This window comes from Antechinus flavipes, chromosome 1 (genome assembly GCF_016432865.1).
Source record: "Antechinus flavipes isolate AdamAnt ecotype Samford, QLD, Australia chromosome 1, AdamAnt_v2, whole genome shotgun sequence".
Lineage (NCBI taxonomy): Eukaryota > Metazoa > Chordata > Mammalia > Dasyuromorphia > Dasyuridae > Antechinus > Antechinus flavipes.
Window position 1 is genome coordinate 328,444,638 of NC_067398.1, and position 12,866 is coordinate 328,457,503.

The window sequence follows — 12,866 nt, forward strand, 5'->3', positions numbered from 1 at the left end:
TAAGCTTCTTCTCCAAAGAACTAGACATATGAGAGGTGCTAATCTCAGACTTAGTACATTACAGTAGAAGCAGTAAAATGGTATAGTAGATGGACCACTGGGCCCACAGACAGGAAGACTTAAGTTCCAATCTGGCCTCATATACTTCTTAGCTTTGTATTCTTGGGCAAATTATTCAATTATTTTCTCTCTTAGTCTCTTCAGTTGTAAACTGGCAATAAAGATAATACGTACATCTTGGAGGGATTATCTTCTTTTTTTGTTCAGTTTCCTCAACTATAAAATAAGAATAATAGTAGACTTTCATCATAGGATTGTTACTTTCTCTTTTCCTTTTTTTTGTTATTTAGGAAATATTTTATGTGGTTATAATTCCATATTTTTACAATTATATTTTAAAGAAAATCAACTATTTGGAACCTGTCAGTGAATTAGTAAAAAATGTTTACCCCAAGCCTGTGAAGACTATCCCCAGAAGAATTATTGGATGAGAACTATTTGTCTCAATAGCCATGAGGATAGTTATAGCACGTGTTATGGAATGCTTTCAGCTTGGCCAGATTTCAAAAATTCTAAGGTCATCTACTGCATCTTGAACCATCACCAGTTTCTCTTGTCACTGGACTTTGATGATTTGGAATAAAGAGGGATGCTGATGTTTCTGTGCAAATCTGCCTCACTTAAATCCAGTTCACACATGAGCCAAGCCTTTATTCCATGTTATTACTGGATCTCTTAAAGATTGAAGAGCAAGAATATAGGTCTCAGTTGTATTAAGACATACTCAAGTACCAGCTCCTTCCCTTTGACTTCCATGCCAAATGTTGTAATCATCAACCTCTTCCAACTTATGATTAAAAAGAGAGAATTTATTTCTTTCATTATATTTGTGAGTATTGCTAGAATTGGAGCAGCCTCTATATCTATATATTCTCTTTTTTATAGAACAATAATATTCCATTCCCTCCATGTACCACAACTTATTCAGCCACTCCCCAATTGATGAGTATCCATTCTTTTTCAATTCTTTGCAACACAAAAAGAGCTTCTATAAACACTTTTGCCCATGTGGGTCCTTTCCCATTCCTTTATGATTTCCTTGGGTTACAGACCCAGTAATAGCACTGTTGGATCAAAGTATGAGCACATTTTAAAAACCCTTTGGGCATAGTTCCACATTGCCCTCCAGAATGGTTGAATCATTTCACAACTCTACCAACAATGCTTTAGTATCCCAGTTTTCCCACATTTCTTCCAACATTTATCATTATCTTTTCCTGTTATCTTAACCAATCTGAGAAGTGTGAGGTGGTACCTCAGAGTGGTTTTAATTTTTATTTCTCTAATCAATAGTGATTTAGAGAATTTTTTCATTTGATTATAAATGGCTTTACCTTTATCATCTAAAAATCATCCGTTCATATCCCTTGAACATTTATCAATTGGGGATGTATATTCTCTTTTCAAAATTGATGTGATGTTAACAGAAAGAAAAGTCCAGAATCATAGGAAAATGTGAAAACTTTCCAGCCTCAAAAGCTTTTCAAAATTAACCAAAAATGGAAACCTGTTATAGAACTGCAGACTGTTAAAAAGTTGACCAAATGAAGAGTCTCTTACGCATACTCTATAAATCTGGTGAAAATCTTTCTGAATTAAGTAGAATACTGAAACTAATGTCTAGAAGTTTTTCTGCTAAATTTTTAGACTCACCCTACTTTTTTGGATTCTGAATAAGAAATTACATTTTTCCTTAAAAGTGGAAAGCTTGACAATAGTCTGCAGTCAATTTTAAAAAGATTCCCATATTTTCTTTCTTGTAATAACATTGAATTTTGTATTATTAGGTAGCTCATTAAAGTATTTATGAGGATATTTTGCAAGCATTTATACTTATCTGTTCTTTTGTTATATTTGTTATAATCATTATATATTACAGATATGTGTGTATATTAGTTATCTCAATTATAGTTTATATTGGGATTTTTATATGTGTGGGGGGGGAGGGGGTACAAATTCAGGAAAGGATATTTTATAGCAGATAGATGAAATATGTGGCTTGTGGGATGCATATGAGCTGCAACACATCCAAGTGCTACTGAACTAGATTAAAATACAATTGGAAAATATTTAACAAAATAAATAAAAAATACAATACAACATACATTATATTAATATTATTTATCTAGGTTACCATGCAACTAAAGGAATCCTTATTCATGGTTTAGTGACCCCCCATTTCGATATCAATTTGACACCAGTAGTCTACAGTGTCAAATGCTATTCAAAGGCTGAGAGATATCAAGAGCAAGGAATGATCATAATTAATTCCTTTGAACAAATAGTTTTAAATGCTAAATATTGGGGGTACAAAGATAAAAATAATGTACATCTATCATTCAAGGATTTTACATTGCAATATTGAAGAAAATGTTTATTCTGGAAAATTATTATAAGTATGTATCTACCATATATAGAACATATATAGAACAAAGAGTTAGCTACAGGGAGAAAGAAAGAAAAGAGATATTATGAGACTATGTTCAGAGAATTTGAGGTATAAAATTGAGGAGAATTGAATCAAGACAGATAGTCTCCATGAGAGGGCAAGGAAAGGGTTAGGGTAAATGGCTTGAGAACCGAAAAAAAGTTTGTATTGAATACTGTCTGATGTGCTTTAGAGAATCAATTATGAAAAATAAAAATATCTGGCATGCTTCAATGAGAACCTAGCTGGGATCAAATAACTAGATTTATAGTGAATCCAGTAAGCATGGTTGTATGACTTCCTCTACTGGCTTTCAGAAGGACATGAATAGGAACAGAGATGGTAGATAATGAGAGTGATCAAAAATGGGGTGATAGGATGAAGAGAAATGAGATTGAAGAATAGAGGGCATCATGAAATTGAATTGACTAACTGTGGAGATATAAATATAAATTAATAATTTTGAATGACAGAATAATCAGGCCAAAGTGGAGTCCTGCATGACAGAATGAGAACACTGCAATATTAAAGATTGTAGTGCAAGATGGAAGATAGATTGAGAAAGAACAAGGAGAGAATGAAGGAAAGAAGAAGTTATATCAAATAAATTAATTTCATTTCTAAAAAATGTGGCAGTATAACATTTTAAAATGATGATGAAATCAAAAAGTATCCATCCATCTGTGTGTTTTAGGTGTGGAGAAGATGAAAATCATGGTAGTTGGGGAGGTTGATGATGCTTGGAACAATAGATAAGAGTAAACATGATCTTTTTTTTATTAAAGCTTTTTATTTTTTAAACACATGTGTGAACAATTCCTCATCATTAGCTCTTGAAAAACCTTGTCTTCCAATTTCCCTCTTCCTTCCCCCACACCCTCCCCTAGAGGGCAAGTACTCCAATGTATGTTAAACGTGGTAGAAATATATGTTAAATGCAATATATAAATACATATTTATACAATTATCATGCAGCACAAGAAAAATCAAATCAAATTAGTAAATAATGAGAAGCAAAATAAAATGTAAGCAAACAACAAAAAAGATTGAAAATGCTATGTTGTGGTTCACACTCAGTTCCCACAGACCTCTCTCTGGGTGTAAATGGCTCTCTTCATCACTCAACAACTGAAAATGGTTTGAATCATCTCATTGTTGAAGAGAGCCACATCCATCAAAATTTATCATTGTACAGTCTTCTTGTTGCTATGTATAATGATCTCCTGGTTCTGCTCATTTCACTTAGCATCAGTTCCTGTCAGTCTCTCCAGGCCTCTCTGACATCACTCTGCTGGTCATTTTTTACATAACAATAATATTCCATAACATTCATATATCATAACTTATTCAGCCATTCTCCAATTGATGGGCATCCATTCAGTTCCAGTTTCTTGCCACTACAAAAAGGGCTGGTACAAACATTTTTGCATATGTGTGTCCCTTGCCCTCCTTTAAGATCTCTTTGGGATATAAGCACAGTAATAACACTGCTTGATCACAGGGTATGCAGTTTGATAACTTTTTGAGCATATTTCCAAACTGCTCTCCAGAATGGTTGGATCTGTTCACAGTTCCACCAACAATGTATCAGTATCCCAGTTTCCCCACATCCCCTCCAAAATTCATCATTTTTTTCCCTGTCATTTTAGGTAATATGAGAGGTGTATAATGGTATCTCAGGGTGGTCTTAATTTGTATTTCTCTGATCAATGGTGATTTGGAGCATCTTTTTCATGTGACTACAAATAATTTCAAATCCTTGCTCTGAAAATTGTCTGTTCACATCCTTTGACCATTTATCAATTGGGGAATATCTTGCTTTCTTATAAATTTGAGTCATTTCTCTACATGTTTTAGAAATGAGGTCTTTATCAGAACCTTTGAATGTAAAAGTATTTTCCCAGTTTATTGCTTCCCTTCTAATCTTGTCTGGACTAGTTTTGTTTGTACAAAAACTTTTTAACTTAATATAATCAAAATTATCTATTTTGTGATCAATAATGATCTCTAGTTCTTCTTTGGTAACAGATTCCTTTCTCCTCCACAGATCTGAGAGGGATACTATCCTATGTTCTTCCAACTTGTTTATAATATCATTTTTACATTTAGATCATGAACTGATTTAGACCTTATTTTGGTATATGGTGTTATGTGTAGGTCAATGCCTAATTTCTGCCATACTGGTTTCCAATTTTCCCAACAATTTTTTGTCAAATAGTGAATTCTTATCCTCTTTGGGAGTGTCAAACACTAGATTGCTATAGTTATTGACTGTTTCTTTTTCTGTTTCACAGATTATGTTTTTCTTGGAATTGCTTTCTTTTTCCATTTTATCAAGTCTATCTTTTAATGAATTATATGCCTTTTCCAAACCGTCTTGCAAAGTTTTCGTTTCCTTTCCCCATTTTGCTTCTAGCTCTTATTTTAAGATCCTTTTCAATTTTTTTTCTAGGAGAGCCTTTTGTGATGGGGACTAGGTTGCATCACCTTTTGGGGCTTCATCTGAGACAATTTGCCTTTAGTCTCCTCAGGGTTTGAAATCTGTTCTTCTCTTTCACCATAGAAGCTGTCTATCATCAGTGTTCTCTTTACTTTTTTACTCATTAAAAAAAAGTTAAGGTCTGCTTTTAGGGCAGGGTAGGTATTCTGAGCTTCCTCTACAAACAGCAGCTTCATCTAGAAGTGGTGAGAGTCTGGCATTTTGGGGTTCACTATTTACCTTTGTGTTTGTGTTGGGTGTTTTCTAACTTCTTTGCTGATCTACTGGCTTGCAGCCAGGGCAGAATAGCCAACACTGCTGATGTACATTTCTCCCTGTAGATTCTCCACCACTTGGAGTCTGCACCACCCATGGAGTCCACACTACCCTGGGACTCTGTACTATCTGTGCTGCCATCTGTGCTCAGTTGCTTGTGCTTGGCTGCCTCCCTCCTGTTTCCAATTGAAACAGATCTTTTCTGGTGATCTTCAAAATTAACTCCTGCTGGTAAATTGTTGCACTCCCAATATTTGTGGGTTCTGCTGGTTCAGAACTAATTCAGAGGCTGGATTTGCTTAATTAATCTGAGGGTTGTAAGAGAAGATCAGAAAGTTGTCTCGGCCATCTTGGCTCCTCCCTCTCCTCTCTTAAGTCAAATTTGAACTCTCATTTTTCTGACTCTAGATCCAGTGGTCTATTCCGTGGCTACCTAGTTCATCCCAACTGTCTCTACATGATGATTTTGAATAATAGGAGACAAAACAATGAAGTAGAAATGAGAGCACTGAATTTGCAATCTGAGGACTGGGGTTTGAATCTTAAGGTTATTATATATTATATATGAGTTTTTCAACAGGTTATTTGCTCTAAGTTTTCACTTCCTTATCTTAAAATTTTCAAATAAGAAGCTATTCCATTCTATGTCTAAATTCAGAAAATGAGGAGAACATTGGTATTAGTAGACAGATGCTTTGATTTGCACACTGGTGCATGTCTTTGGAGTCATCCTTATTCCTTCTTTTCCCTTCACTCCACATTTGATCAAGTGCTAAGGCTTATTGATTTTGTCTTCATATCTTATCTATTCCTTCCTTCTTTCTAGTTATTTGACCACCAACCTTGCTTAAGCCTTCTTCCTGGACTATTACAATAATATCAAAATTTGATAATCTGGCCTATAAATATTTTCCCCATTTAAATCCATCTAATATTATCAAAGCCTAGGTCTGATCATGTTACTCTTCTGCTCAATAAATACCAGTATTTCCCTGCTATTGCTAGGATCAAATTGCTAGGAATGTTTTATGTTTGATTGATTTTAGTTTTATTCCTTCATCAATTCATATCTTAGACTTGCTAGTTTTCTTTGAGGTTTTGTTTCAACACTATATCCAATGTGAAACTTTTCCTGATTTTTATCAGATTCTAGAACCCCACCCCCCACAAAAATTAATTTGCATTTTGGATATACTTTTGTGTGTATGTCTTATCTGCCTGAAAGAATGTGAACTCTCTCCAGAAATTTTTTTATTGTAGCAAGTTTATTTATTTAAATACATTTTGATTTATGAATCATGTTGGGAGAGAAAAATTAGAACAAAAGGAAAAAAAACACAGGAGAGATAAAAACAAAAACAGTAAAAAGAAGTGAACATAAAATGTGCTGATTTACATTCAGTCTTAGGTTCTTTTTCTGGATGCAGATGGCATTTTCTGTCCAAAGTTTTGAGATTGCTTGGAATTAAGCCTTTGATAGCTGATCATTGCACATTCTTACTGTTATTGTGTATAATGCATTCCTGCTTCTGCTTGTTTTGCTCAGCCTTAGTTCTTGTAAATCTTTCTAGGCCTTTCCAGAATCAGCGTATTCATCATTTTTATGGGACAATATTATTCCATTACCTTCATGTACCATATTTTGTCCAGCTATTTCCCACTTGATGGGTATCCATTCCTTTTCCAAATATTTGCTACCATCAAAAGAGCTGCTGCAAACATTTTTTATCTGGGTCCTTTTCCCTCCTTTTTTGATTTCCTTGGGTTACAAACCCCATAATGGCACTGGTGAGTCAAAGAGTATGTACAATTTTATAGTCCTTTGGGCATAGTTCCAGATTGTTCTCCAGAATGGTTGGATTATTTCACAACTCCACCAATGATCCATTAGTGTCCAAGTTTTCCCACATCCCCTCCAACACTTATCATGATCTTTTCCTGTCATTATCGTCAATCTGAGAAGTGTGAGATGTTACCTCAGTTCTTTTTAAATTTGCATTTCTCTAATCAATAGTAATTAGAACATTTTCATATAACTATAAATGGCTTTAATTTTGTCAACTGACAATTGTCTGTTCATATCATTTGAACATCAATTGGGCATCTCTCCAGAAAATTTTAAATATAGTTTTGTATTCTACTATCTTACCCAATATCTAATACATAGTTGACACTTAATAAATGATTATGGTTTGATTAGTCAATGGAGAGTATCTTGGTTCATTGTTAAATGGATATAGATGAGTAATCAAAGAATACTGTTAATTTTTACCAGCCCCATGATGTTGGGCTGATACCTTGCATGAGAGAAACTGGAAATGGTTAATTTTACTTTTTCTTCTTTGTGTTATTCTCTTACCTTATGACTCTGCTTCCTTTTTTCCATGTTAAATCTTTTACGCTCAGGCTCAGGTCAAAGAGTTCCACTTAGCTTTATAGATTGGTTACCATTTGAAACATCTAATTTTGAGATTAGCTTGGTTTTCTATTGTCCCACTGATATTTTTATTTGGACCCCATCTTTTACCCTTAGCTCATGGGTGGATTTTTTCCCTGGGATGAGTTTTCCTGATCTTTACCAATCAGTATTTTTAATCTCTTTGAAGGATTCAGGGAATCCATAGGAAATAAATCACTTTATTCCCAGATATGGCATGGAAAAGAACTCAGTATCACCAAGAAGAAAAAAATGGAGGAGATGGTCTTCATTTAATCCCATTTAGTTCATAGTCTAGTGCAAAAACCACAATAATATTTTGTGGTAAGGGGATTGGGTGCTAGGAAGATGTTAATTGGGAGATATTTAATCTGCATAAGCTCCACAGAAAGACTAAGTTTTAATTGGTGCCCTTAAATTTAGACAAGAAATCTGTATAAATTTGGGCAAGGGTAGTAGGAATGCCAAAGAATCATTCTTTCTTTACCTATTATCTATTGCTCCCCCCAATCTAATAATAGAAGTTAACAAAAATTCACATAAAAAATAGGTCATAATTCATCTTCATGAGTTTTGTTCTGCTTATATTTGAAATTTTTTTCTTTAAAAAGAAAAAAATATTAATTTTCACCTTACTTTTCTCAGTCATTAAAAAAAAGGAAATTATGACTGGGGGGAAGCATCCTGTTCGCACCTCATGAAGGGTAATCTTTTTAGCACATTTCTCATGGCCGCATTTACCTCCTTGTTCCTAAGGCTGTAAATGATGGGATTCAACATAGGGGTCACTACTGAATAGAACAATGTGATAAATTTGTCTGTAATTGAATTTTTGGACTTGGGCTTCATATACATGAAGAGGATGGTCCCATAAAACACACTCACCACAGTCAAATGTGCTGAACAAGTAGAAAAGGCTTTTTTCCTGCCTTCTGCAGAGTTAATTCTCAGGATGGCAGAAAGAATAAAAATATAGGAGATAATAATTAGCAATAATGGGGAGAAAGCAAGTGTTATGCTATCTATCAACATAATAATTTCATTCAAGGAGATGTCAACACAGGCCAGCTTTAGTATGGCTAAAATTTCACAAAAAAAATGATTTATTATATTTTTGCCACAAAAGGGCAACCTTATTACAAGACCTGTTTCCATAGTTGAGTTCAGAAAACCTACAACCCAGGACGCAGCCACAAGCTGTACACAGTGTCTTTTGTTCATAATTATAGGGTATCTGAGGGGATTACAGATGGCCATGTACCGATCGTAAGCCATCGTGGCTAGGAGCACACACTCTGTAGATCCCATAGCAAGGGAAATATATACTTGAATCATACACTCAGAAAAGGAGATGGTTTTTCTCTCCAATAAGAAATTTGTCAACATTTTGGGGACAAAAGAGGATGTAAAACATATATCTAAGAAGGAAAGATTACTGAGGAAAAAATACATTGGTGTGTGAAGATGACCATCCAAGATGGTCAGAATAATTATAATACTGTTCCCCAGTACAATTATCAAGTACATTACCAGACATAAGAGAAAAATGAGCACTTCAATTTTCGGGTATTCTGAAAACCCCAGTAGAACAAAGTCTCTCCCAGATGTCCAGTTGGTTCCTTCCATTATATTTGTTTTCACCTATAGCAATTGAGCAGAAAACAACAGTTTCTAACTGACTGGTACTTGGCGATGTGGAAAGCTTGAGAAAGGACAAATTTACCTTTTTTGACCCAGAAGAAATCAAGAAAGAGCAATACAATCAGATATTGGTATTGTACCTCTAACATTTGTTGAAAGGGAATTTCAGTTCCATTCAAAAGGACTCACTAAGCCTCTACTGTCAATAAATAACCAATAAACATTTAATAAGTACCTAATACATTCCAGGCATGTTCATAGCATCATGCAATTGAGAATGTAAAGAAAAAATATGATTGTTGCCGTGAAGGAAGAGAACAGTCGAAAAGAGTAGATAAGATGTAGGATCCCTATATAAAGATATATTAGATTTGATGACTATTGATAAGTCCTCAAAAAGGGGAAAAACCATTTCATGGAACAACTATGATAAGTTCTAGAATAAATTCTATATTATTCTTGGGGTACTGAAATGGGATAGAATTTTCAGAACTGATTTTGTTAAGGCAAAAATACAAAGAAAAAGGTAAAGCAATCTTTGATCTCAAAGAACTTAATTCTATTATATAGGAGACTATATACATACATATCTGATACATAATAGATGCTTATTGTCTGTTAATTGATATTCTTTTCAAGAGACCTCATTTAAGGGCAAGCAGCTTATCTTTTTACAGAAATAGTATAACTTTTGTTTATATTCTCTGCAAACATCTCTAGTACTTTTGGCAAAGAAGACTTATTATACATCCATTCTTCTCCATCAATTAGAAGAAAAAATTATCTATATTATACTTATATGTAATAAATATATATTGTCTCCTGTAATAGCATATAAGCTCTCTTTTTTCCAAAACATCTTTCATATAATTAATATAATAATTTTATAATGCCAAGTTCTGACTATATAATTTAACTTTAAAAAGCTTCTCCTGTCCCCTAAAGGATAAACTACAATTTATTCAGTCTTAATTATTATTAAGGTCTTCTATAATTGGATTGTAGCTCACATTTCCTCTTTTTATATGTATCTTTTCACATGGTCTTATTTGAGACAAACTGGCTAGTAGCTTATCTCCAAAATCTTTATTCCATTTCATACTACATTGCACAAAAGTTAGCCAATTGATCAATCAACTAGCATTTATTAAGCACTTTTCTTTGAGTCAGACACTGTGGTATTATTGGTCTGAAGTCTTTCCTATCTGTTGAAATTTTTGTCTTTTCCAAGGCCTGATTCAGGTACTACCTGGTCTACGCAGTAAGCTAATAAAAATGTCCTTTCCCTCTTCAAGATTTTTTTTTCATTGCTTTCAATATTACAATATATTGTTTTCTATGCCTGTTGGATAAGCCCTATCATAGAATTAGAGATTAAACATAGAGGAGACCTTAGAGATCATCCAGTTCAATTCCCTCATTTTATGAATGAGGAAACTGAACCCTAGAAAGAGGAGATAACTTACAAAAGGTATGAAATGGCACAAGTGGGGTCTGAATGTCTGTCCTTTGACCCCAAATCTCACACTCTTTACTCTTCACATCAGACTAGAAGCTCCTTGAGAGCCCTGCTCCTCCATTTTTTATCCTTGTATTTCCTTAATGCCATCACTTGTATCTCTCAGCATACTTTGCTTTCCTTTGCAAATGAATAACCAGAAATGCTGGCTAACCCAGCCTAGTTCAACCTCTCCTTATTCATATTTCTGTCCATAATGTCAGAAACAATAAAACTGTTTCTTTTCAGCAATCTTTTTGAGCAGCCTTTCCCCATGGAAGGTAGAGTTTGGAAATAACTATTCAGATACCTTGGCTGGTGCCATCTTTCACCTGATATACCTCCTAGGTTGCATACATCTTCAGAGGAAGGAGGATGCCTCATCCAACTTTGGATCCGGTGTGAAATTTGCAATAAACTGGGATTTGGGAGACAAACTCATGGGATGGAAGGTCATAATATTATTGAATTACAGCTCCAAGAGAATACAAACACCATGTAGTCTAATACTCTCATTTTATGAATAAACTGAGACCTAGGGAAGATAAATGATTTTCCTAAGATTACATCAAGGCTGAGACATTTTGAACAGAGGTTTTCTGACTCCAAAGCCAATGTTCTTTTTCACTATATTAAATTGACATTTTGAATTTGAAAAGATTACAGAACATTCATATTGGGGTGTTCAGTCAATCACTGATGAAATTTTAGAGCCATGTATCATTACCTTTTTGCTTTATTGCAGATTATTGACAAATGATGGTTATCCAATTAGTAAATTCAACCCAGAATTTAGCGATCATTAAAGCTGAATATATTGACCATAAATCTTTGCTGGTTGGTAAGCTGTCTCCTGTGCTTGCATATCAAATGCTTCCTTCTCCAAAGAATACATTAAAATTTCAGAAACTCATAATAATCTGAGCCTGTAATGAGCTTTCAAATATTTTCTAAATGAACTTGCCTAAGTATTAAAATAGCACTCTTGATATGATCAGAGAAACTCAAACCTTCTATTTACCTTCAAGTATGTGTTATTTTCTTCTTTCTTTGTTCTTAATTTGATTTCTGAAGTAGCTTAGAATCCAAACAGGCTGTGGGTTCCTCTCCTGGAACATTCCATGAAGTGATCAAATACGAGATTCTCAGAAATATCAGCACCAATAACATTATATTTTCATGAAGACCCTCATTAGGGTCTTCTCTGGAACAAGTTGAGAAATACCACAGTTAGACCTGGCTTGTGCTTATGATACATAAAAGAAGTCTTGCATAAGATTATTAAACTGATCTCACAGAAATTTCTTAAGATTTTCCATAGTCTCAAACTGAGACTTAAGCTCTGGAGGACCAGGGCTTCTGTGGGAAGACAATTAATACTTTCTTTTCAGAGACCTATTCCCCCTTAGGCAATTTCAATTTGTAATTCAGGAACTTCAGCATACCCTGAGGAATAATGCCCCTAACTTTTGCATATCACATAGACTCAATTATCTCTGCTTAAATTTTGTTGTTGTTGTTTTGTTTTGTTTTGTTTTGAAGCAAGAATCATTTCCAATTCTGCCTTTTGGGGGGGGAGGGGAAGGGGGAAGAAGTATTATGCTGAGCTATCAAAAACTCTTGCTGTATAATACTTCTCAAAAATGTCAGAAATTTGAAATATCAAAAATTCTTCCATTATTACAAATATTCCTTATCTTTACACCAAAAATTTTCCCAGAAGGTCATAATTCTCCAGATATGAACAAAAGAAAATAAAGTATAAATCTGTGGAACTGATGCTAGAAATCTGAAAATGCTGGATTTTTGCCCTTAAGTGGAAAGTAGCAAGTAGCAAAGAAATTTTTGTACTGATCAGAACTTTATTTAACAACTGAAAGTCTAAGGAAATTGCTTAAGGCTTAGGGTAATTAAATTAATTGTCTGAGGTCAAAAAGCTAGAGTATGAAAGAAATGGCATTTGGATCTAGGTCTTTCTGTTTTTGAGGCCAGTGAACTATCCAATGTACCATGCTATCTCTCATAAGCAATCATGATGAGTCCCACA

The 12,866-nt window shown here is 34.2% G+C and overlaps 1 protein-coding gene across 1 annotated transcript; it reads right to left on the bottom strand.

The window, feature by feature from the left end:
* Positions 1–8,343: 8,343 nt before the first annotated feature.
* Positions 8,344–9,306, bottom strand: LOC127545606 (olfactory receptor 13C9-like). The gene has a single exon (XM_051973013.1). The coding sequence runs from the start codon at positions 9,304–9,306 to the stop codon at positions 8,344–8,346; it is 963 nt and encodes a 320-aa protein (XP_051828973.1).
* Between the last annotated feature and the right edge of the window lie 3,560 nt (positions 9,307–12,866).

Excerpts from the sequence above, each read along its gene's own strand:
- LOC127545606 (XM_051973013.1), bottom strand. The coding sequence starts at position 9,306 with ATGGAAGGAACCAACTGGACATCTGGGAGAGACTTTGTTCTACTGGGG.